Consider the following 24,549-nt stretch of genomic DNA (forward strand, 5'->3'; position numbering starts at 1 on the left):
CACACACACACACACACACACACACACACACACACACACACACACACACACCAGCTTCTATCGGCTCTGAAAAGTGAGCCACAAGGGGTGCGATCGCACATTTCATCCTTGGAACCCAGGAGAGGGGCAAGTCCAAGGGGTGAAGGGTTCAGGGAACAAGGAAAGTGCTGACGATGTAAACCAACTGCCCAAGACAAAGGGTCTGGCCTCCACACCAGCCAGGCCCAGGGAAGGCATTTGCTCCTGCTGTTGCACTGCCCAGGGGGCAAGGCTTTGGCTGAGACCAGGGACCCTGGGAGGAGGTGCAGAGGGGCTTGGGTGCCACTGCACAAGGGTAGAGCCAACCCTCACGTCTGGGCCAGGGAAAGTTCTTCAAGGCCTCCCTTCCCTAGGCGGTATCTTGCCAGGTCCTTCCTAGTCACCAGCCCGACCACCTGCGGAAAAAACACCAGGTTACTTCTGCTCCATATGATGGCATACTCTACATACAGTGCTAAGTAGGTGTGCAACACCAGGCTAAGCCATAGGCTCACTGTTCTGAGACAGACAAGACAAATGCCCACCCACAACCTACTAGGGATACAGGAAGCAGAGTGTGAGCCAGCTCCAGCACTCTAGCAGAATAGAGAACAGCCTCACCTGATTGCGGTTGTCTACTACCACCAAGTGCCTCAGGCCCAGGGCCCGGAACAACTTAAACACTCGAGGAAGAGACGCCTCCTGCAAAGTAGACAACTGCCATTAGCACACTTACCCACTGTGGAAAAGAGGCTCAACTCCCCCAAACCGGGTGTTTCCAGGGTCCTAAGCTGTCCCTTCCCCTCCATGCCTGACTCCAAGCCTCTGTGTGCTGCTAGGAGGGTTCTCTTAGGCCCACTGCTACTTGAAGCCCAAATTCTCTGAGGCTGCTCCTGATGAATTCTGGCCAAATGGTCCACCCCAGGCAGCAAGGCCCACATGCACAACCCCTGGAAACCTCCTATCTACCTGGCAGCAGTTATTCCAAAGATTCCAGAGGCTCTTTACCACCTTTTCAAAGTGTACAAGGCATCGAGCTGGGACCCTGGAGGTCAGTCATACCCCAGCCCTGCCCCTGCTTCCTTCAGGTCAATAAGTACCTGGGGCACTGTGTAGGGAGAGGGGTTCATGAATTCAGAAAGGTCCATGGTGCACTCCCGCTCATCCTGGGATACGTGGATGGACTGGATTGGGGGGAAGCGTGGGTAGGCATCACGGAAGTCCTTCAGCCTCAGGCGCCGCTGCACAAGACCCATGTTGGACCTCTCCACAAACACCTGCAGGCAGCAGCCAGTTACGTGTGTGTAACTGTGAAGGATGGTGCCCAGGACATGCCCACCCACGGACTGCTGGACACACCTTGTGCTTCAGGAGCACGATGAGCTGGGAGCGCAAGATCAAGCCTTGGAGCCTGGCTGGCTGCAGGAAAGGAAAGAGTCAGAGGCCTTGAGACTGCAGTGGGAAACTCAGGCCAGATTCTCCACTGGCCCATGGTTGCTGTTTAGTGGTCCACCTCGAAGCACAGGCCTTAAAGTGGGCATCTCTCCAACATGCTCCTGCTAATCCCTAAAGTATCTGAGACAGGGTGAATTCTGCCAGCAGAGCATGGAAGCCAGCTGCTAAGAATGGAATCAACAGGTAGCAAGACATAAGCCAACTATGTTTCTCACATTTCTTTCAAGCCCTTCCAGTGCCAATATCCAACACAACCCAGCAGAGTAAGAACTGGGCAAGGGGATAAACATTAGCTGGGCTCACATCCCAGCAGCACCTCCCGACAGATGCCACAGCCACAACACCATGACTGAGAAGGCCAGTCCAGTCAGAACTACACGAGGCCTGTAGTCTGTGGAGACTAAGAAAGGGATTTTACTTTACATGCAGCACAAGATTTCCTGTTTACGGGCTGGAAAAACGGATTAGTGGTTATAGCACTTGTTGCTCTTGCAGGAGATCTGGGCTTGATTCCAGGCACCCACATGGTAGCTTACAACCAACCATCCGTAATGCCAATTCCAAGGGGATCTAATACCCTCTTCTAACCTCTGCAGGCACCAGGAATGCAGCTGGTACATATGCAGGCAAAACACATAAATAAAATGAAAATACATCTTTAAAAAAAAAGGTATTTTGTTCAGGTGAACTACAAGATGAACTCCCCCAACATATGCTGCTCAGGGTACAAAATAAAAAGAAACTGATATTCAGAGAGGTGCCCACACTACCTGGGTGTCTCCCACATCTTCCACCACAGGGAACCCATTGTGATTGGATGCTGTGTCGCTTAGGACATCCACGATGACGCCAACCTTCTCTCTCCGTCTCAGGCAGGTCACAGGTGTGCTCATTACTTCCCTGCCAAGAGGCCCAACCCAAAAATACAATCTCAGTGGCATTTATACTACATGCTGTCGAGGTACTTCCTTAAGAGCTTTTTTATCATATCAATACTTGACAAGCCGTAAGACTTGGGACCCCAAGACCCCTTTCCCAGGCACTGGGAGAACAGCCATGGAAAGCTACAGTGAGAACCTGGTACCTGGGCTCTCCACAGGCACTCAGTGTTTTCCCTGTCCATGTCCTCCCACAGCACCCAGGAACCTGAGAGCTTAGCAGGTCAGCTGACCATACCTGGCAGTGAGCGAGTGCGAGGTGACTGGGGCCTCCCAGTGCAGGAAGGGCACACTTTGCAGCTGGATGTGCATGTCATAGAGACCCTGGGTACAGAGTCATGATTCAGGACACTGCCCAGGGTACCTTAAGGCACATTGCCTCCCTCAGGGCCCCACTACTGCCCTACTCCTGAAGAAGGGAGTAGGCTCAATGGGCCCTCTTCCTTCTGCAGGTCCCTCAAACCCCAGTGTCAGGCTACAAGGTCGGCATCCAGTGTAAGCAGAGGACAGACCACCCCTCTCATGCCGCATACCTCAATGAAGACATCGCCCACAATCTTGGCAGTCATCAGCACCAGCATGATGGGAAAGCCATAGGTCACATTGCTGGTGGCCTCCATCATGATGACTGTCAGGCTAAGAGTCATTCTCACAATGCCACCTGTAGGGGTAGTCATAAGCCCCAATCCCTTTAAACACAGGATCCCCAGCTCTGCTATGTCTGCAATCTTTTTACCCACCCATCTTTCCAGACCCCAGAGCAAGGATCATTACAGCTGGGCCCTGACTATCACCATCTGGCTGTGTTATGGGGCTGTTGACCTAACCTGTCTCACTTCCTATTTTGCTCACGTGAATGGCAAAAGGTAGCCTTGGTGGAACTCAAAATGGGTGAGCAGGGTACAAGTGAGGCCCACTCATCAAACAGGGCAAGAGCTGGGGCTTACCAAGCTGAGCAGCAGCTCCCATCAGGGCGTATTTACCCGGGTCTGCCCAGATCTGTGTAACACAACATGGATAGGTATCAGAGGCAGTGGCAACCATCACCCAAATCTGCCGGAGGAGACCAGTGAAGATGCTATGCCTGGGCCTACGGATCCACACACAGCAGTGAATTCCATGGCTCACATGCAGAACACCTACTCCAGTGTACTCCGCTACAACTTGTGTGTTAACACTCTAGCTAGGTGTATTTTGTATAGGGACAAGGTATACAGACTCTACCTACCACCTGCCCACACCCATGAGTTCACAAGTCTGGGCTTGCTTTGAGCTGAGGAACCTACATGAAGAAGGACAGCAGGGCAAAAGTATGTATTGCCCATGCAGACACACTGGATCACCCAAGGAAAGACATTCCAGATGTGAGAAAAAAAAAAAAGATTCTTGGACAGGGGCTGGAGAGATGGATCAGCGGTTAAGAGCACTGGCTGCTCTTCCAGAGGTCCTGATTTTAATTCCCTGCAACCACAGGGCAGCTCACAACCATCTGTAATGAGATCTGGTGCCCTCTTCAGGCCTGTAGGCACATATACAGGCAGAGCACTGTATACATAAATAATAAGTAAATCTTAAAAAAAAAATTCTAGGACATGTTACAACAGAGATGAATTAAACGGACATCACAGTCAGTTGAAGATTGCAGAGACACATGAGGGTGTACACTGTGTGTCTAGGAAACGCTGGCAATAGGTGAGCCCAGACACAAAAAGGAAGCTAGAGGCTACTGGAGCTGGGGAAGGGGAAACAACTGAGTAACAGTGGGTGAAGGAAGAGCTCAGGATGCCCCTAATAAATGCCACTGAACTGTTGATGTTCGAAGCCATCACTCTTATGAATCCCACCTTCAAAGACAAAACCCGACCAAAGGAGATCCAGGACGGGGAGGGCAGGAATAGGAGTTCTGCTGCTACCCCATCTTTAATGACTCAAATGACTCAAGTGAGAAAACACAGATTAAAACCCCAAGCTCCACCAGCAGCTAGGGAGAGGGAGGGCTGAGAGGCCTCCATGCAGCTCAGTGCTGGATGGACCTGGGCTCCTTTCCCATATATATATATTTATTTAACTAGCTCTTGTAGACCAGGCTGGCCCCAAACTCACAGAGATCCGCCTCCCTCTGCCTCCCGAGTGCTGGGATTAAAGGCGTGCACCACCACTTCCCGGCCCTTTCCCATTCTTCACATGTCTCCAATTACGTGATGTGGTTATTCGAGAGCATCAGAACTTTTGTCTACCTGCACTAGGTACCCTGATGTCCCCTGTTCTAGCCCCTTGGGTCACCAGAATACTTGAGCAGTGGGGCTCTGGGATGTTTCCCCCCAACTTACTGCTGCCCCTGTGAGGTAGGACAGGGAGATGCCAAAGAGTCGGCCCCAGGCAGCCCCAATGAGCAGTGATGGGATGAAGACACCAGCAGACACTGTGAGGCCATAGGTCCAGCAGGCCAGGAAGAAGTAGACCAGGGTGAATAGGCCTAGCGTCATGGGATTGTAGGAGCCTAGGGAAAAGAAAGGTCATTGAGCTGCAGCTGGAATTCAGGTCTGTGCAGGGATGTCCTGCCAGCCATGTGCTTCCATCCTGAGAACCAGGCCACCAGAGCCCCGATTCCCAGTGGTCCCAAAAAGCTCTGCATTCTCAGCTTCTCCAGGAGGTGAAAGGTAGGTCCCCAGAGTCAGAAGTGATGGTGGGAAGTAGAGCAAGGTGGCCTCAGGCTGGCAGCATAGGTGTCAAATTCAGGGCCCACTCAGGCCCCAGGTGAGCATCACATTCCCCAGAACAACTGTCAGCCTGAAGTGAATGTGCCCTGCCCCATGTGGAGGCCCTCGTCTGGGACGAAGAGGAAGCCATGTTCCTGAGACCAGCAGCAGACTTCCAGCTCAGCTGGACCCCGACTGCTCTACTTCACATATGCCAGCTGCACTAGGACAGCCTCCCTGAGCCTGAGCATGGCCTGAGTCTGGGAGCCTTGCAACAATGAGCAACACACCAGAAGTGAGAGGTGACTAAGACGTGTCCCCTTGGGTCCCCAAACCACTCCTGGTGATCAGTGATCAAACTCCAAGACCTGGGAGGTATGTCCTTCCTAGACAAGATGCTGAGGGTGGATGCAGAGAAGGCCAATCGAAAGGAACCACGTGGTCTATGTGAAGGCCAGGGTGGGAGGATGCGCCATCAGTCTGTGTGGCTAAGAGCACCACAGCACAGATTACTGAGGTTAGCGGAGGTTCATGTGCGGAAAGCCATTGGCTTATTCTATGCCAAATTTATCCATTAACTTTCATGATACTTTCCTAGAAACAACCCCCAATAGGGAAGTTCCCAGTAGCCTTATGACAGGAAACAATTAAAAACACTGTCCCCATGGGTAGGGTGGATGTCATAGTTAACTTCAGTTGTGAACATGACACACTTGTGAAAAGGGAACTAAGCAACTGCCTCCATCAGACTGGCCTGTGGGCATGTCTGTGGGGGCATTTTCTTGACTGCTAATTGACGTGGGGGTATCCGTCACATTGTGAGCAGTGCTATCCCTGGACAGATGGGACTGAACGGTGTAAGGCAGGTAGCTGAGCAAGCAGAGAGCAGTGTTCCCCCATGGAACACTTCAGGTCCTGCCTCAGCTTCCCTTGAAAATGGAGTGTCATCTATAAGCTAAATTAAACCCATTCCTTTCCAAGTTGGTTTGGTCAGTGTTTTACCACTGACAGTAACAAAGCAAACTAAAACTAAAGGGGAGGGGCCGGAGACACAGGCCTAAGGCTGCTTAGCTCGGCTTGGGCATGGTGTATAGGGCTTGGCTGAGGCCAGAAAGGTCTGGGCATGGAGTCATCAGGCTAGGTTTTCTTTTGGAGAGAGCGATGGAGGTGACTCAGGTGACTATCCTTAGGAAGAAAGGAGAAGATGGGGATCCCAGTCAGTCCCTCTACAGGTGCTTGGCTACCGGGTACCCTACAGAACTGTGTAACCCCATGTCCCCAACTCTGAGATGTTGGTTCCTGCACTCCAGTACACCAGAGATGATTCCTCAGCCCAGCTGGGCCAAGAACGTGCCCACTGTCCTTAGTAAGTCCCAGACATGTTACTGCACATACCTGGTGGGTCATGGAAAAGGCTGACAACGCTCTTCTCAGGAGTGTTAAAGAAGGCTGCAGCCATGGAGTTGTACTCGCCATCTGCACAGAAGAGCTGCAGAGTTGAGAGAAAGGACACAGGGGGAGAGATGGCACAGGGCAGACTCTGTGCTGCTGAGTGCCCATGTACCCTGAGTCTGGAGAGCACAGACAAGATCTGGCCTCAGAACACAGAGCCCAAGTTTAAATTTGGCTATCTGTCCCTGCTATCCAGAAGCTTCATGAGCTATGCCTCATCATCAATGGTTGGATACTGACCCTGGGAACCAGTAGGCCCAGTCTTCTCAGATGAGTGCATTTACTACATGGAGGGACACATCATTTGTTTGCCTAAGGAGAGAAGCAGCTTGTCTGGGGCTCTTAAGAGCTGCCACAAATATCCCTATAGGGTTTCTATAAAGTTACAGGTATGTACTTCTCTAATCTAAACCCGGTCCCATTCTAAAGCTCTCTCCAGGAGGTGTCTGGAAACGACTATGTGAGATCAGTCTAGTACCACCAGCCATTCTCCAGGCATCTGAAACACAGCCTCAGCTTACTATGGGACCCTACATGTAGAACAAATCTAAAGTCTACTAGTATTGTTACCTCGGGGAAACTAGAGTTCAGGAGAGTTAGTCCTGTTCATAGGGCCAGCTAAGGCCTATGCCTACCTGGAGCGGATAGGACATGGAGCTCCCCTGCAGGGGCTGGCAATCTCGAGATGAGTAAATCAAGACGAACGCAACTGTGGCTGTAACAGCAGCCACCAGCATGGCCTCAATCACTTGGAGGCAGGGCCGGTGGATGTACCTAGAGACCAAAGCCAGGGTGGACTTTGCTGCAGGGATGATCAGGGGGTAGTCTCACCTGCCCTGCCACTAGTAGTTACCATGACAAACTGACTCAGATTCCCCTGATGAGAGGGCAAAACAAGCCAGGTTTAATGATCCATCAGCCCAGACTCCTGGGGTTCTCTTTCTTCCTATGGCTGTAGATTTCTCAGTAACTACCAACCCTGCTACACCGCCACGGCGGCTAAGGCCAGTGCAAACATCAGGAAGTGCCTTCACTTCTTCTCTAGCAAAAGGCTGCACCCCAGGCAGAAGGCAGGCAGTAGCTAACTCACCTAGGGCTCTGCTCTCCAGGACAAACTTCATCTGCTAACTTTCACAGACCTCAAGACCCGAGGAACGTTTCTCAGGGGAGGAACACTCTGCTTCTGAACCTCCTCCGGCCTCTTCCTGACCCCATTTCCACTTCCTGTCCTTCTCCCCCAGGCCAAACATTCTTTTTTTTTTTCTTTTTCCTTTTGGTTTTTCGAGACAGGGTTTCTCTGTGTAACAGTCCTGGCTGTCCTGGAACTAGCTCTATAGATCAGGCTGGTCTCGAACTCACAGAGATCTGCCTGCATCTGACTCCCGAGGGCATCACCATCGCTCATCCAGGCCATACATTCTTGAGACTTTCAGGAAAGAACCCTCACTGACAAGGCCACTACAATTTGTCCATTTCCTGCACCCAGTAGGATTGCACCTGTCAATCTGCTACACAAAACAGGGTTCTTTCTCACCTGATTCGAAACATGGTTAACCAGTAATTCAAAGCATTAAACACAGCTCCAAGAATGCCACCTGTGACCAGAAGAGACTAATGTTAGTTTCACAGGGAGGGCAGTGGAGGCCCCCAGAAGTGGGAAGGCCTGGTGAGGGTGTACTATCAGATGGCTTCCCAGGCATTACCACTAAGGCTGCTCTGCCTTTCACTCAGCTTCTTACAGAGCAGTATGAACTGAGCATGGGAGAAAAAAAAAAAAAAAAAAAAAAAAGAGAGAGAGAGAGAGAGAGAGAGAGAGAGAGAGAGAGAGAGAAAAAAAAAAAAAAAAAAAAAAAAAGGAAGGGGGAAGGAATGTGAACCATTCTGGATAAGAACACAGATGTTGTAAAGTCCCCATTGGCCGCCAGAGAATGCCACACCAGGTCTCAAGCTTTACCTCAGTAGAATTAAAGCTCTGGGGTCTTTCTGAGGTGCCCACCCTGCATGCATCTGCATAAGAACTCTAGCAGGGCGGTGCCTAAGGGTGAGGAGTGGAGACCATGACAAGGCTACTGCAGACCTGCGCCACTCTGGAGCTGGGAGTCCATCCTCCCCAACACAGGCTGACTCTGGTCCATGCTACAGGGAGGGGTCCTTACCCACCACACCCATGGCGATGAAGACAGGAATCTCATGGATGGTGTAGGCCATTTTCTGTACAGAGGGGAAAAAGCAAAGGCTTTAAGAAATTACTGCTTAAAGTGCTGGACTGCATAGAACTCTGTTTATGTGCAATGCATCTGCTAGTACTTTTGTACAGAACCAGAGGTTCCATAAGTAAGATAAATGGTCTCTGAGAAGACCTTATAATCCCTCACGGCTGAGCTGGTGTGGGTGGCGTGTGCAGCCTGGCACTTAGCACTGGAGCTATCTCACACTGCAGTTGTGATACACTCAAAGCCCTGTTCACACTCCCAGAGAGCTACAGGCTCCTTGAACTGACAAGCAAGAGCTCAACATCCCTGCTAAGAATTAGATTTTCCCAAAGTAATGTTCAAGTCTCAGTCAACAGGGTTCTGAGGTAGCATCAGAAAAGGTAAGGTGGGACAATGTGGCCAGCAAGTTACCTCTGAGTCGAATCTTCCAAAATTGATGAGGCCTGGGCTGGACAGGTCCCACATGTTTCCATGGTAGATGCTCAGAACGAAATTCAGTGTAAACGTGGAAATCATGGAAGCAAAGAACTGTGGGTGGCAGAGAGAAGCCAGAGCCTCAGAGACCTGCCTGGTGTGCCCAGCACCCTCAGAACCCTGCCCAGTCCACTGAGTACTCAGAGTCCTCAGAGCTCTACCGGATCCACCCAAGCCCCTCAAAGCCACATCTACAAGTGATACAGAACACTCATTTGAAAGCCATATGGAGGCTGGTACTTCCTGTCATTTGGAAAGTTATGTGTCTGGATACCTCATCTAAGACAAAAGGAAGGGGCTTCCAGTGGGGATGGGTCGACTGCTTGGCTGGGCAAAGGCGGTGCTGCTGCTCTACAGACAAACCAATCAAGTATATAGGAGAAGGTAATCTTTCTGGGGCTCCCAGCACAAAGAACACCTGGGACAGGTGCAGAGACATGGACCCACTGGCGGATTCTACAATGTAAAAGGATGGACTGACTATGGAGAGTCCTCGAGGGAGAGAGAGGCAGAGTGTGACCGCCCTGGCCAGGGCGCCTTCCTCATGCACTTACAATTCTCCACGTCAGGAACTGATTCCAGAAAGAGGCGCCTTCCTCCAGGCTGAACAGGACCCCACCTAGAAGGCAAGTGGCAGGACTAAAGTGCCATCCAGGCTGAAAGGCAGCCTGCCCATTGCCAACGCCCAACAGAGGCCCCAGGAATTAAGACATGACACAGAGAAGCTGCTAGGTGGTACCAGGCCACAGCTGGTGGCTGTCAGACCCTGCCTAAACTCCCACCTGGCACTTGTCAACAAACATCAGAACCATGCCTACAAAAAGGCCCTGCTTCCCCAGCCTGGCCAACCACAAAGCACCAAAGGGCATAGCCAGAGATGAGGTGGGACTGGTCTCTCCTTACCCACAGGGGCTCCAAATGCAGCAGACACTCCAGCTGCAGCTCCAGCTGAGACAAAGTCCCGCTTCTCTGTGTCTCTGCGGAAGTACTCAAAGATCTGAACGAGAAAGACAGAGGGTACTGAAGGAGGTTCACAGGAAGGGAAGCTGGAAACATGTCCCACCAAGGGACCAAAGAAGAGATGGAAGAGGCAGGGAGCGCTTTTTCTAGATAATCAGGCAGAAGGCCATTTTCTAATAATCACATCATTATAATCACAGCAGCAGCTACTAGATTCAGAGAGCAATATTACAGATACTGAAGAAAACAGGAGAGCTGGGGGTGCCCATGTACCCACAGCTGAGAACATAAGTACAAGATTCCATTTGTGACAGTGACCCAACTTCTCCACAAGTCTATGAGCTCCTTGTTCCAGCTCTACCTTAGTAACTGGAGAAAATCCAATGGGTGGAAAAATCTAAACTTATTCTTGATTTTCAAAAGGACTGCTCAGCCAGGTTTGGTGGTGCATCTTTGGCACCTCAGCTCTCAGAAGCCTTGAGACAGAATCCTAAGTTCAAGGCCAGCCTGGGCTATACAGAGTGACTGTTTCAAAAGGCAGCTATAGACTCATCAGCATAGGAATTTAGTGTAATTGCCCATCTTATTGCTGGTAACAGTGAGAAACATGACAAAACTGTACCATGCACCTGAGTAGCCATTTAAGCTCTGACCTTCCTCAAGTGACTGTCCCTCTGTGAAGCTGGTCAGAGCTATAGATTCTTTCCAACAAAATCACACTAGCATATGATGCCAGAGTCCTAGGGACTGACAATAGAGAGGCCACATGGTCTGTAACCACCTGGACTGGGAGTAGACCAGGCTGTCCTTAGAGTCAGAGATAGGGACAGGAAGTAGATGTTAAGGGAGATCTAGAGGTCTGGATGAAGACTGCGTGGACAGGAGACCAGCTGAGACACATCTATGAATCATTAGTCCACATGTGTGCATGGAAGGACTCACCTTGAAATCTCGCTTGAGCGATGTCGACCTTCCCTGTGAAATTCCAGCAGCGATCACTGAACCCGAGTGGATCATTGGCCCTTCCTGGGAGCACAAAGCAATCAGTACTCAGAGGCCATGCATGGGCGTGCTCCCAAAGAATCTCAGACTCAGGAGGAACCACTACCACTCATTCTGTTCTTACCTTCCCCACAGCCAGTCCCCCTACCACAGACAGAATCACACCGGACACCTTGATCACCAGCGTCTGGAAACACGGAAGATGCAGAGTTTGAATAAACATGCTGGACACATGCCTGAGTCCCAAGAGCTCAAGAAAAGCCGCACTACTCTGAGAATACACACTCATCAACCGTACGTACCACAAACGCAGGACAGCACCCAGGGCTCCTGTTCCACACCCCCTTTGGGATCTAGTGTTGATATCCCTAAGGGGTCCTGAGGGAGGGGCTCAACCTTGCCCTATGACTGTGCCTCTGCACTAGGCCCAACACAGCTTTATCTTGGAGACAACCACTAGCTGGGGCTGACGGGATGGCTCTCTGGAGATTTTAGCACCCACTCCATGAACACCCCAGCATTCCTCCCCATATCAGTCCAGGAACCATGAAGACTGGAGCTGAGGGACTGTGACTCCCCTGAACTGCATCAGTCTGGTGGATGCTCAGGGCAGTCATGGGTGAGAAGAAAGCTAACTCTGTCATCTGGGCCCATTAACAAAAACAAAACAAAACAAAAAACAAATTATATACATCTCTCCCCTGATACATGATTTCTGGTATGGGAAGGAGGGGGCCATTGGGAAGGATAACATATTTAATGCAGGTTCTGAGGAAGTCTCCTAAGCCTAGTTTGGTAGCCAAAGGTATTTAGCAAAACATTCCAGAGTGTTCCACAAAGTTTACTATGGGTAACAAGTCAGTTCTGTGCCCAGAAGCATCACGTCTACTCTATGCTATGGCAGAGTAGCAACACAGGTCTCTTGCTTTCCAGAGTGTGACCACACTGCCTTTCCCTGGCTATGGGGCACCAGGCCGGAGAATACCCAGGGAGGTCATGGCATATCAGGCAATGGAGTACATCAAAGGTGGCCAATGCTCACCTGCCTTTTGAGACAGTGACAGAAGGCAGTATCTGGCCAGACTCAAGGCAGAAAGGCTGGTCATGCTAAAACCAGTAATAAGTAGACTGTGTTGACAACTGCCCATTGGGCTGCTATTAGTATTACACATTACAAGTATGAGAGAAAATTTTGAAAATAGGGAACGAAAGGCAGGCTCTCTCCTACCCTAGCTTAGCCCCTCTGGCTCTGATATACTCAGGGAACACAGTCCTTAGTTACAGACATGTACTACGTGACTGCAATCACAACATTCATATTCCTGCACTATTTACTGCAGACAAAGACCAGTTTTTGCCACTTTTAGAAGTATAATCTGCCATCATGTACACACAGTTTATGCCATGTGTGGAGGGTCAAGCAAAGACAGACTTAATCAAGTCAGCAGAAATTTTTGGCGGGCAGTGGTGGCACACACCTTTAATCCCAGCACTTGGGAGGCAGAGGCAAGCGGACCTCTGTGAGTTCAAGGCCAGCCTGGTCTACAAAGCTAGTTCCAGGACAGGCCCCAAAGTTAGGAAGAAATCCTGTCTTGAAAAACAAAACAGAAACAAACAAACAAGCAAAAAATAAATAAATAAAAATAAAAGAAATCCTACGCACTGCCCTGGATCACTGCAGTTACAGCTTACCTTGAGCCGCACTACATGGGGGATCTTCACCCCATTGAGGAAGCACTTGATCTGGGGGATTCCGCTGCCAGCAGCAACTGGCTGGAAAGACAGAGGGGGCACTAAGCAGGTAGAGTAAGGGGATCAGCTTCCACAACCACAGGAAACATGGGAAGCAGGTGTGGAGAAGGGCTTCATGTCAGGAAGTAGAGGTCCCTCCCTCCTTCAGACCAGAATGGAGAGACCCCTGAAAAAAACCCTGGTAGGCATGTGTAAAGGGCCAAGGGTAGAGTCTAGTGGTCCTGTATTCCCCAGTGTGCTAGGTGAGGGAAATACTCCATTATGGACAAACACTCATCATGTACCAAGTAGGAACTAGAACTTCTTATATATGGACAGCTGCTCTAGATCCACATAGAAGGTTCTGGATGTTGTCTATTCCTTCTTTTATCATCCCACAAAAAGGAATAGAGGGACCTGGAGAAGGGAGGACTCTTGGAAGCCTTGGTTCTGCTGCCCCCTCTGCTTGGATACTGACATGAGTTACCCAAACTCTTGAGAACCTGCAGGCCCTAGAATACCTCACTGTCAGCTACGTGAAGGCCATGAAAGATGTAGGTGTATGTGACTATAGGGTAGGTGTTACAGTACACCTGTGGTCTGGGTATGAACTGGAGAGTCAGGAGATGGGGTGAGAGTTGTACTGTTGGGTTAAATATGTGATAGCACTGGGAATCAAGCTGAGGAAGACCCAGTGTGTATTCTGCTCTGACTGAATATTTCCCATCTGTTTCACACTGGGGTTCTCCCTGGCAGAAAGCCTCCATCCTCACAAGCTAACTGGGCCCACGGTGGGTAAGCTAGAGGGGCCATCCATTCACTGAGACCTGTGCCCACTCTGGATCTAGGGTAACCAGTCTCCTGCACACAGGGCTTTACCTCTATGAAGGCCACAATCACGGATCCCACGAGCACGAAGGCAGAGTTGAGCGTGGCCCACAGCAGGAGGGAGAAGGACAGGCCGCCCTTCTCTGTGAACTTGTCGATGTCTCAGGGATTGTCAAGGACAGGCACTCTGCACTTCTGGAGCACACACCTGCCCTGCTTGTCTCACTACTATGACCAGTCTACCTGGTCCAGATCATCTCACGACCTGGACCAGCACAACTACTGCCTAGATAGCAGGCCATGGTGCTAAGTAGACAACTCGGAGACCCGCACAGCCTGACTATGACACAGCCAACCCTTACATTAAGCTGTGTGCATGCATGGTAGGGGGTAGTCTCTACAGAGCCAGGCCCACTCTGTTCTTCACTGTCTGCCTATGAAGGTACATGCTTGGGTTCTGCTAATGAACCCCCACCCATTGTGGCCCATGGCGAGCGCCTCTGGAGGATACTGTCCTTGATGACTCTGTACTTGAGGCCTGCCAGGTTCTCCACTACGATGTCAATGAAGCAGGCTACCAGGCCTGTGAGGATTCCAATGAGGGCACAGATAACCCAGCGCTTGATCTCCACTGTCCGGAAAGCCTAGATAGGGGTGGGAAACATGGTGCACTCAAAGGTGGGCACTGCAGCTAGGCACCTGCTGTGCTGGCAAATTCATGGGCTGCTACCACACACAGTACAAAGTCCAGCTTTCAGCCCAAGTCTGCTAACAACAGCCTCCAGTCAATGTTTCACTGACGACTGAGGGCCACAGGAAGACACATGGAGGTAAGCAACATTCCCTACAAATTCACAACTAGCTGCTAACATTAGAGACACTGTATGCCATCTGCAAAAGAGCTTTATTGACCATGATGATTATAGTCTTTCCTTGAAATTTCCAATATCCGGGGCTAGGTGTCACATGTTCAGAGCCCCATCCTCCATATCCAAAACATGAAAGTGTTGGCAGTAGAACCCAGAGGTTTGGGGAGGGGTGGAACAGGGATATTGCCTGGCCCTACATGCCAGCACCCAGCACCCAAGCCAACAAGCCACGAGCCCGGCCTCCTCACCGTGTGGTTGATCCGTCTCTCCTCTTCCAGGAAGAGCTGGTTTTCACTATTGTCATAGTCCAGGCTCTGCACAGACCAGGGCACAAGGTACTTGATTACTGGACCAGGGACCAGAGTACAAGTGGAGCCAGGCAACAGGGAAGAGGGCTGGAAAGGGCAGGGCTCAGGAGGGAGGATGGGGAGCCCACCTCATACTTGAGGGAGAGGAGCTTCTCGTTGTGTGGAATCTCCTTGGGGAAGGTGTGAGGAGGGTCCACTTCCTGTGGAAGAAAAAAGGAGTCCCATGCTCTTTAAGAATAGGAACAAGGTGAAGAAAAGGGGCTAAGTCTCAAATCCCATAGTTCAGTATTATCTGACACCAAGGCTGGGAAGTCACAAGAAACCTACAAAAAACCATCCCCTGAGATATGGACATAAAAATCCTCCAATGGGACCCTGCAAACACCATAGGTTTATTTCAGGAGTACAAAGTTAGTTTAACATCCTAAAAATCAACCGATGTGCTATGTCAGGACAGAGGTCCACAGACCATCCTATTTTTGGGGGGTGGGGTGGGATGGGGGAGGGAGTTAAAACTGGGTTTCTCTGTGTAGCTCTGGTTGTACTAGATCTCACTCTGTAGACCAGACTAGCCTTGAACTCAGAGATCTGCCTGCCTCTGCCCCCCTTATGATTAAAGGTGTGCGCCACGACTGCCAGACCACAAAGCATCTTATAAACACAGACAAAGCATTATAAACACTCAACAAAGCTGAGTGTGGTGGAGCACACCTACAATCCTAGCACCCGGGAGGTAAAATCAGAGGATTGGAAATTCAAGGTCAACTTGGGTTCTGTAGCAAGACAAACAAGGGAATAACAACAAGAAAGGAGTCAACTGGGCGACACAGTGCTTGCCTAGTAGGCACACGACTCTAGGTTCTATCCCAAGTCTAAAAGAACAACAAAAGAACAACAAAAGCACTAAAGAAGCTAAAATAGGGGTCAGAGGTTGATCAGAGTGTTTGCTCTAGCAGAAGAAACCCAAGTTTGGTTTCTGGGTATCCACATCATACGGCTTAGACTAGCCTGTAACTCCTGCTCCGGGAATCCAATGCTCTGCCTCTAGGACACCAACACTCACAGGCATGCCAAGAACACTCTGCACCACTGCTCTTAGGGACAAGCAGAACTGCAGCAGACAGCACCAAAGACAAGCGAGTTCCAGGGGAGGCGGTGGCTCAGGAAACATTCCCATGTTTGTTTTTTCAAGATTTATTTTTTATTATCTGTATGCACATGTGTAGCCATGTACATGTGAGCACAGGTACTTATGGAGGCCAAAAGAGGGTGCTGGATCCCAGGAGCTGGAAGTACAGGCAGTTGTGGGCCACCTGACATCAATGTTGGGATCTGAACTCTGGTCCTCTATAAGAGCACTATGCCCTCTTAGTCCCTGGAGAACTTGTTTTGGGGTGCCAGAATCCATCCCAAGATCAGAGGAAATGGCTGCTCTTCATCCCCAAGGACTCCTCAGAGACCCATCACACCTGAACACCAACACTAAGCTCACTCCTGCCCAAAGTCTCTGTGCTCCACGGTCTCCTTCACACAGTGCTTCTGCCCACCTCTTCACACTTTCATGGCCTCAGGGACCATATCCACACCCTGTATGCTGTCTCTGGGAGATGCTAGCTACTAACCACGTGACCCTGCCACTTTCCTTCACTAAGGTCAGCTTAGTGGGAGCAGGGAACATCACACCACTCACTGGGTCCAGAAGCTCATCGTCCAGCTCCACGTTGTTCATCTGTCCAATGCGGAAAAGTGCAGAATGAGACTAAAAACAGAAGAGAGGCCATGAGGGCACCACGTAAGGGAGGGATACAACTCATTCCTATGCCCACCCTCACATGAAGGATGTGGAAACAGGAGGATCACAAGTTTAAGTCCAGTCTGGAGAGATGACTCACTGGTTAAGAGCACTGGGTGCTCTTCCAAAGGACTTGGGTTCAATTCCCAGCACCCACAAGGGAGCTCACAACTGTCTGAAGATCCAGTTCCAGGGGATATGACCTTCATATAGATATACACATGCAGGCAAAATTGCAATACACATGAAATAAAAAATTTTAAAAAAGTTTTGGGGCCGGGCGGTGGTGGCGCATGCCTTTAATCCCAGCACTCGGGAGGCAGAGGCAGGCTGATCTCTGCGAGTTCGAGGCCAGCCTGGTCTACAAGAGCTAGTTCCAGGACAGGAACCAAAAAACTACGGAGAAACCCTGTCTCGAAAAATCCAAAGATAAATAAATAAATAAATAAATAAAAAGTTTTGGGACCAACAGTGCCCTAAACTGCTAAACTCAGGGAAAAGGCAAGTAAGCTCCATAGTCTGTTGGCCACAGTGCTGGCCTAGAAAGGAAACTGCTGCACAGAATGAACCCTTCTCAAGGAGTTTCAGTGCTGTCACTGCCTCCCAGTCAACCTGTACACGAGGTGTATGTGACAGGAATTGTACCAGGCCTGAGCCCATAAGGACTCTTGGAATGTCGCTCACTATGAACCCTATTCTCCTCCTCGGAGAAACGTCCTGAAGCACTGAGTGACCAGGCAGAAAACACAAGGACAGTGAAGCAGGGGCTGAGGGGCACAGCAGAGGCAGGTGGCCAGTCTGTTTTACCTATCACTGACGAGCTAGGCAAGCCAAAGGCCATCAATGATCATTCCACTACAGCACAGGTTTGAAGAGTCAGACACACAAGGCCTAAGAAATGAAGCCCCAGCAGTTCCAGAGGATGATGGGAGAGGTGCCGGCTATGGGTAGCATGACAGTACTTGCTTACATAACCTCGACCCCAGACTTGGTGAGCAGCGGCCCAAATTTATGATAAGGCAGCAGCAAGCAGAACCCCAAATCAGACGAAGGCTGACAGAAATGTGCCACAGCAGAACAATCCACAGACTGGGGAGGGGCACAGGCTCCTGGTCCTCCTTGGCAGGGAAGTGCTGCAAAGGGCTGAGAGTTGAGCAGGACTAAGGAAGTGGAAGGACAGGTTCCCCGGATCCAGACACACTGCACAACTGGCAAACTCACTGCTCTAGTACTGAGCTACAATTACTCAACACACCACCCTAGAAGGAACTGGATGAGAACTCAGGCCTACTCGGGACAGTTTTGCAACTTCTTGAAATCTATAATTATTTCAAAGTTACATAAAACAAAAATTCCCCCACACCGAAAGACTAAAAAGGTAATTTTCAAAACAGAACATAAATGCAAATCCTCACATTTGAGTGAGGATGGCTGACAGGCAGAAAACAGAAAATTACAAATCACTCACACATACAAAAAGGTGACAAGAGCAAAGCTCTGAGCTGACCAGACATGCATGCAGTACACATACAGACATGTAACAGTCTGGGCTAAACAGTATGTTCCAGGCCAGCCAGAGCCATGTGGTGATATTCTGTCTCTGCTTCCTCCTCATCCCCCAAAAATCCAAGGTCATCCTCAATTGCAAAGTTGTTTGAGGTCAGTCTCCATAGTATGGTTACATCCATAAGGACAGAGAACAAGAGGTGGTGGCCAGGGGTCAAAGGAGGAAGAAAACTCTAGGCAGTTTCAGTTCTACAAAATGAAAAAGTTCTAGAGACTAACTGCCCAACTTTAAGAATATACCAGACCAGAGGCTGGAGAGATGGCACTGGCTGCTCTTCCAGAGGTCTTGAGTTCAGTTCCCAGCAACCACATGGTGGCTCACAACTATCGATAATGAGACCTGGTGCCTCTTCTGGACAGAACACTATAAATAAATAAATAAATAAATAAATAGATAGATAGATAGATAGATAGATAGATAGATAAATAAATAAATAAATCGAAAGAGAGGAAGGAAGGAAGGAAGGAAGGAAGGAAGGAAGGAAGGAAGGAAGGAAGGACCGACCGACCACACAGGAGCTGGGAAGAATATACCACACAGGAGCTGGGTGGCGGCGGTGCACACTTTTAATCTCAGCACTCAAGAAGCAGACAGGCGGATCTCTGTGACTTGAGGTCAATCTGGTCTACAGAGTGAGCTCCAGGACAGCCAGGGCTACAGAGAGAAACCCTGTTTCAAAAAAACAAAAAAACAACATCCCTCCCGAACCCCCCACAAAAAAGCAAAGAAAAAGATTACACCAGACAGGTGGTGGCATAACTGTAACGTGTAATGCTAGATACTCAGAGCCTGCGGACCTGAATTCAATTCCCTGAATCGATACTGTGGAGGAAGGAACCCTCTAAGTTATCCCGATTCCCACACATCCACCATGGCATATATGTGCAGACACACCTACATACAAAAATGAAAAAAATGTAAAAAAAATTTCAAAGCGGGCCTCGACTACACAGAGAGTTCAGGACCACTCTGAGACACTTAAACTCTGACTTATACACTATATTGATACTCTGACCCCACATATAAAAAAATTGCTGGGCGGTAGTGGCACACATCTTTAATCCTAGCACTTGGGAGACAAAGGAAGGCGGACCAAACTCACAGAGATCCACCTGCACGTTTCCCGAGTGCAGGGATTAAAGATGTGTGCCACCACCACCCGGCCCTGGCTCTATTTTTACGTTTTTAACACTTTCTTGAGACAGGATCTCTACATAGCCCTGGCTGACCTGGAACTCATTATGTAGACCAGGCTGGCCTTAAACTCAGAGATCCATCTGCCTCTGTCTCCTGGGTGCTGGGATTAAAGGTGTGTGCCAGCATCTAAAACTTCATTTTTTTAAAAAACTGTTCACTGGAACATACTGCCCACATTCCCACCTCCATGAGCAGCTACCAGATGCCAGGCTCTAATGCTAAGAAAGTCCAACTGCTGCAGTGGGGGAACATTAAAAAAAAGGCTAAGCCAGGCGTTGGTGGCGCGCGCCTTTAATTCCAGCACTTGGGAGGCAGAGGCAGGCGGATCTCTGTGAGTTCGAGACCTGGTCTACACAGCGAGTTCCGAGTTCCAGGACAGGCTCCAAAACCACAGAGAAACCCTGTCTCGAAAAACCAAAAAAAAAAAAAAAAAAAAAAAAAAAGGCTATACAGCAGCACGAATGTGACAAAGGGTCTACAGCAAGCAGATCAGCCCAAAGCAGGGAGGAATGGGTCATAGGACAGGCTTTCAGTGGATATGATGCTATATGGCTGCCTGCAGGTCGGCAGGACCTTGTCCTTCAGCTCACTACACCTGCTGGGCTGAGGCTTGCTTATAAGCTGAGTGAGGAAGTGAAATTCCTAAGACTAAGAACCAACAGCTTTCCCCAGAAGATAGCAAGACCCAAGGGCCACTAGGGACAATCAGAGGACCCTTCCCCGAAGCTCTCCAATAGCTCCAGGTCTCCTGTCTTCTCCCAAAGCACCCTTAGACTATGGTCTGTGGTGCCAAGTTGTCAGGGCAGAACACAGACCCACACTTACCTGAGTTCCCTCCTCTGCTGAGAGAGGGGGTGTCTCTGGTGGCAATTTCCAGAAAGAGCCTGTAAAAATGCCCTGCATTTAAAGAGACTACAAACATAGACTGCCTCCTCACCACCACCATTTGCTCTAGGATCTGCCTCACAGAATACTCTACTTCCCATTGCTCACACACATGACCATGACTCTCAGGCTGACCTCACCCTCTCCCTAGTCCACTATCACCCCACACCTAAGAAAAAGACCAAAGCTTTGGCCTCCAGGTAGTCCTACAGGGCTTGGGCTTTAAACAGGGCCCCACCCTGTCCTACCTATAGCAACTACCTTATTGCTTGGCCTGCTTCTGACTAGATGAGGTGGCCACAATGCCACCACCGAACCCTGGAGATGCTGTAACAAACCCCAGAAAGCCAGGAGGTAGATCAAGTTCAGTGCTCAGACTCATCCCACTGTCCCCCTTATTTTAAAAGGGTCCTGACTCCAGCCTACCTCACAAAGACTCTGGGTGCAGTATCGGGACACTCCATTCTAACTATGAGCCTGCCTATTATCCAGAACAGACTTTCCCTAAGTACAGCAGCACCAAAATGTCATTCAGCTGAAGAGGGGCACAGACAAGCATCAGGCGCAAAGGTGGGTTTCCTTTAGTTTGTTGTGTTTTTTGGGTATGGAGGAAGCTTGTTTTGTTTGGAGACAGGCTCTCATCTAGTTCAGGACAGCCTCAAAATCACTAACTTTTCAGGTGGTGGCGGTGTAAGCCTTTTATCCCAGCACTTAGGAGGTTGTGAGTTCAAGGCCAGCCTTGTCTACAGAGGGAGTACTAGGACAGGCATCAAAGCTACACAGAGAAACCCTGTCTCGAAAAACCATTCAATCAATCAATCAATCAATCAATCAATCACTAATCTTTCAACTTTTGATCCTCCTGCCTTCACCACTTGCACACTGGGATTATAGCTATTTGTTACCACACCTAGTTTTATGTGGTGCCGGGAGACTGAACCCAGGGCTGCACTGATGCTAGGCAAGCATTCTATGTCTCCAGACCCTTGCTGGTAATGATTAGTATCTATTGAGAGCCTGTTTCCTATTTTGTTTTGTTTTGTTTTTTGAGACAAGGTTTCTCTGTGGCTTTGAAGTTTGAAGCCTGTCCTGGAACTAACTCTTGTAGACCAGGCTGGCCTCGAACTCACAGAGATTAAAGGCATGCGCCACCACCGCCTGGAGAAAGCCGGTTTTCTTTTTATTTATTTATTTATTTATTTTTTGGTTTTTCGAGACAGGGTTTCTCTGTGGCTTTGGAGCCTATCCTGGAACTAGCTCTGTAGACCAGGCTGGTCTCGAACTCACAGAGATCCGCCTGCCTCTGCCTCCCGAGTGCTGGGATTAAAGGTGTGCGCCACCATCGCCCGGCGAGAGCCGGTTTTCTAATAGGCTTGTTCAGTGTTATACATTCATTAACTTTTCCAGATGAGAAAACTGGCACAAGCAGGCCTCAGATCTTCCTGAAATTCTAGCTGCTCTAGTGCCCACTGCAGAGGGTTCCCAAACTGTAGCCAGTGTCTATTCAACCCGTCTAAGCAGGGCACTGGAACCCTCTAGACCTAAGCCAAACTTGAAATCAACTCATATGGCTGAACAGGACTTCCACACCCTGCGCCATACTCCAAACTATTGTAGCATTGTGATCATATACTCTTGGTCCTGAGCTTGTCTGGGGACCTTGCACTATTCATATAGGGCACAAAACACAAAAGTGCTCTTTGCACCTATACTATAGGGCCCCCACACAGAATCAGCACGGAGCTGGGCCTGTTTCCAGAGGGAAGGAAGCTGTCTTAGTGCACCTCAGAGACCTGCACACAGACCTCACAACCCATAATTACTTTTTAAAAGTTGGGTGACACCAACCAATCAATTGTTGGCTTTTTTTTTTTTTTTGAGACAGGGTTTCTCTGTGTAACAGTCCTGGTTGTCCTGGAACTCGCTTTGTAGACCAGGCTGGCCTTGAACCCCACTGAGATCTACCTGCTTCTGCCTCTCAAAGTGCTGGAATTAAAGATGTGTGCCACCACCACTCGGCTCCAATAAATTGTATTAACTGCAGATTTAAAAGCTATAATGGTATTTAGGGAAAAAGATCAACTCATTCTTTCAAAAGAAACCAACTCTTTGGTCAAAACCTACAACCATCCCATCCTGCGAAATCTAAACTCAACTTGCATCAGTTTCCAATCTCTTTTCCTTTCCTAAAACCAGTTTAAGGTTTCTTTCTGTTTGGAGAGAAAGAGAAAGAGAGAGAGAGAGAGAGAGAGAGAGAGAGAGAGAGAGAGAGAGAGAGAGAGAGAAAATGAATGAATGAATGAATGAATGAATGAATGAGAATGTTATTCTCTCCAGGTTGAGGCCTGGAGAGAAGAGGGTGGTCAGATCCCTGGAGAGAGAGTTACAGATAGTTGAGCCACTGGACCTGGGTGCTGGAACCTGAACTTAGGTCTTCCACAAGAGCAGCAAACACTCTTAGGCCCCCAGTGTTACTTTCTTTACAACAAGGATAACAAACCACACCTCCCAGAAACACCTTAAGTCGCTCTGCCACAGCCCTGCAGTTTTACTGGAGCTGCTTTGATTGCTGCGGGCTGCAGGCTGCCGGCGGCAGACCAGATTTGCAAGCAGATGTCACTTCAAAGGCAACAGAGTTGCTTCCCAGCAACAAGGAACTGACTTTCATTGTCTGATGTACCTTCAAGGGCCTAGAAAAACCTCAGCAGAGGTGGGGTTTTCCTGTCCCAAAGCCACTCTCAAAAAAAATATATATATATACATATATATATGTATATATATATATATTTTCTGATCTTGTGTTCTTCCTAGCCTTGAAAATGGTAGGAGTGTTTGTCAGACGGCTCTAAAATCAGGAGAAATGGTCAAGGATGGTAATAAAACAGACTAACATCAAGAGATTCACATAAATACCGGACTCAAAATTAATACAATGCACCCAGGCGGAGAGCCAAAGGCATGCAAATAAGCAAACTAGCAACCCTTTCAAACATGAGGCATTTAAAAGCACGAACTGTGTTTTGGGTAATGAGCACACTCTGGCCTCTGACTTGTTACTTATCACATCTGGCTGCACACTCCAAATTCAAAATCAATCAAGTAGTGAGAGAAAATGTGTGGAAATCCTCGTCATTGCATCTCTGTCCCAAACGTCTGGAATTACTCCTGTGAAAAAGGAGACTGACACTTTCACTGAACGTGCAATTCTGCCATTTCAACTGTGAAAGCTGCCAGCCGTGCAGTGCAGGTCTTCCAAGTGCCTGAGAAAATGGGGCAGGATCATGAATTCATAGCCAGCCTGGGCTACACCACTGAGACCCTGTCCTGAAAAGCCAAGGGCTGGGGAGCAGATCAGAGGTTGTATGTTTGGTTAGTATGTGTAAAGCCTGGCCTCGACCCTCACCACGGAGAGTAAAATTTAAAAAACCAAAACAATTTAAGAAGTCCTAGGCGCTCTGGCTGAAAAGCTAATGACGATGACTGATTGTTGGAGGAGAGGGCAATCATTTCTCTGGGACTAGACTGGAAGAAGGGGTTCCGAGGGAAAGAAAGGAGGGTAATGAGTGCCATGGGTGCGAAACTGTCAAAAATCAAGGTCTTCCGGGATTCAAAGTAATAACAGAGGGGAAAGCTGTGGCCTTCCCCCGGGCCCCTCCGGTGCACTGAGGACCGCGCAGCGAACCCAGAGGCCACATCTCCGGCCCGCGGGCCTCACCTGGCTCGCGGCCGGTCCGGCCCCGTTCAGCAGCGGCGTCTCCTCGTCAGGCTGCCCTGTCCTTCGAAGCAGCGGCGCTGTCTCCTCATCATCGTGGTCTCGGCCGGACCAAGATACCTTCTTAGAGACGTTGGCCATGGCCCACTGAGGACCAAACTCAACTAGAACAGCCGGCCGACCGGCAGCGTTCCCGTGACTCGCACTTGGGACTCACGTGATCCGCCACTGGTGCCCACGTGACCGACGATGGTGGCCCGAGAGGTTGGCGAGCGCAGTGTCTCCTGGGAGTTGTGGTTCGCTGGTCCTTGCAACCCAGGCTGGACCCCTCAAGAAGAGTATCAGTGTTTTCAGTGACCCAGACTCCAGAGAAGAACTAGCCTGAGACTATCCTGAGATGCACGCCCAGTCCCTGAAGAAAGATTATGTGGAAAAAAAGAAACTAACTG

General features: G+C 49.5%; 1 protein-coding gene across 2 annotated transcripts; it reads right to left on the reverse strand.

Moving 5' to 3' along the window:
- Positions 1 to 6: 6 nt before the first annotated feature.
- Clcn7 (chloride voltage-gated channel 7) lies at positions 7 to 24,292 on the reverse strand. 2 transcript variants are annotated; one of them, XM_005349111.2, is made up of 25 exons: positions 24,104 to 24,292; positions 16,638 to 16,706; positions 15,076 to 15,147; positions 14,888 to 14,953; positions 14,282 to 14,414; positions 13,822 to 13,931; positions 12,904 to 12,984; positions 11,336 to 11,398; positions 11,152 to 11,235; positions 10,153 to 10,246; positions 9,804 to 9,868; positions 9,187 to 9,303; positions 8,719 to 8,773; positions 8,097 to 8,157; positions 7,198 to 7,336; positions 6,506 to 6,599; positions 4,742 to 4,911; positions 3,359 to 3,410; positions 2,945 to 3,072; positions 2,650 to 2,735; positions 2,244 to 2,373; positions 1,378 to 1,437; positions 1,119 to 1,295; positions 640 to 720; positions 7 to 434 (listed from the first exon to the last, which is right to left on the reverse strand). In XM_005349111.2, exons 1-25 carry the CDS (start codon positions 24,239 to 24,241, stop codon positions 348 to 350), a joined length of 2,412 nt encoding a protein of 803 aa, XP_005349168.1. In that variant the 5' UTR covers positions 24,242 to 24,292; the 3' UTR covers positions 7 to 347. The 2 variants fall into 2 exon arrangements, with proteins under 2 accessions (XP_005349168.1, XP_005349170.1); XM_005349113.2 differs by lacking the exon at positions 16,638 to 16,706.
- Positions 24,293 to 24,549: the final 257 nt, after the last annotated feature.

This window comes from Microtus ochrogaster, chromosome 7 (assembly GCF_000317375.1).
Source record: "Microtus ochrogaster isolate Prairie Vole_2 chromosome 7, MicOch1.0, whole genome shotgun sequence".
NCBI classification, from domain to species: Eukaryota; Metazoa; Chordata; class Mammalia; order Rodentia; family Cricetidae; genus Microtus; species Microtus ochrogaster.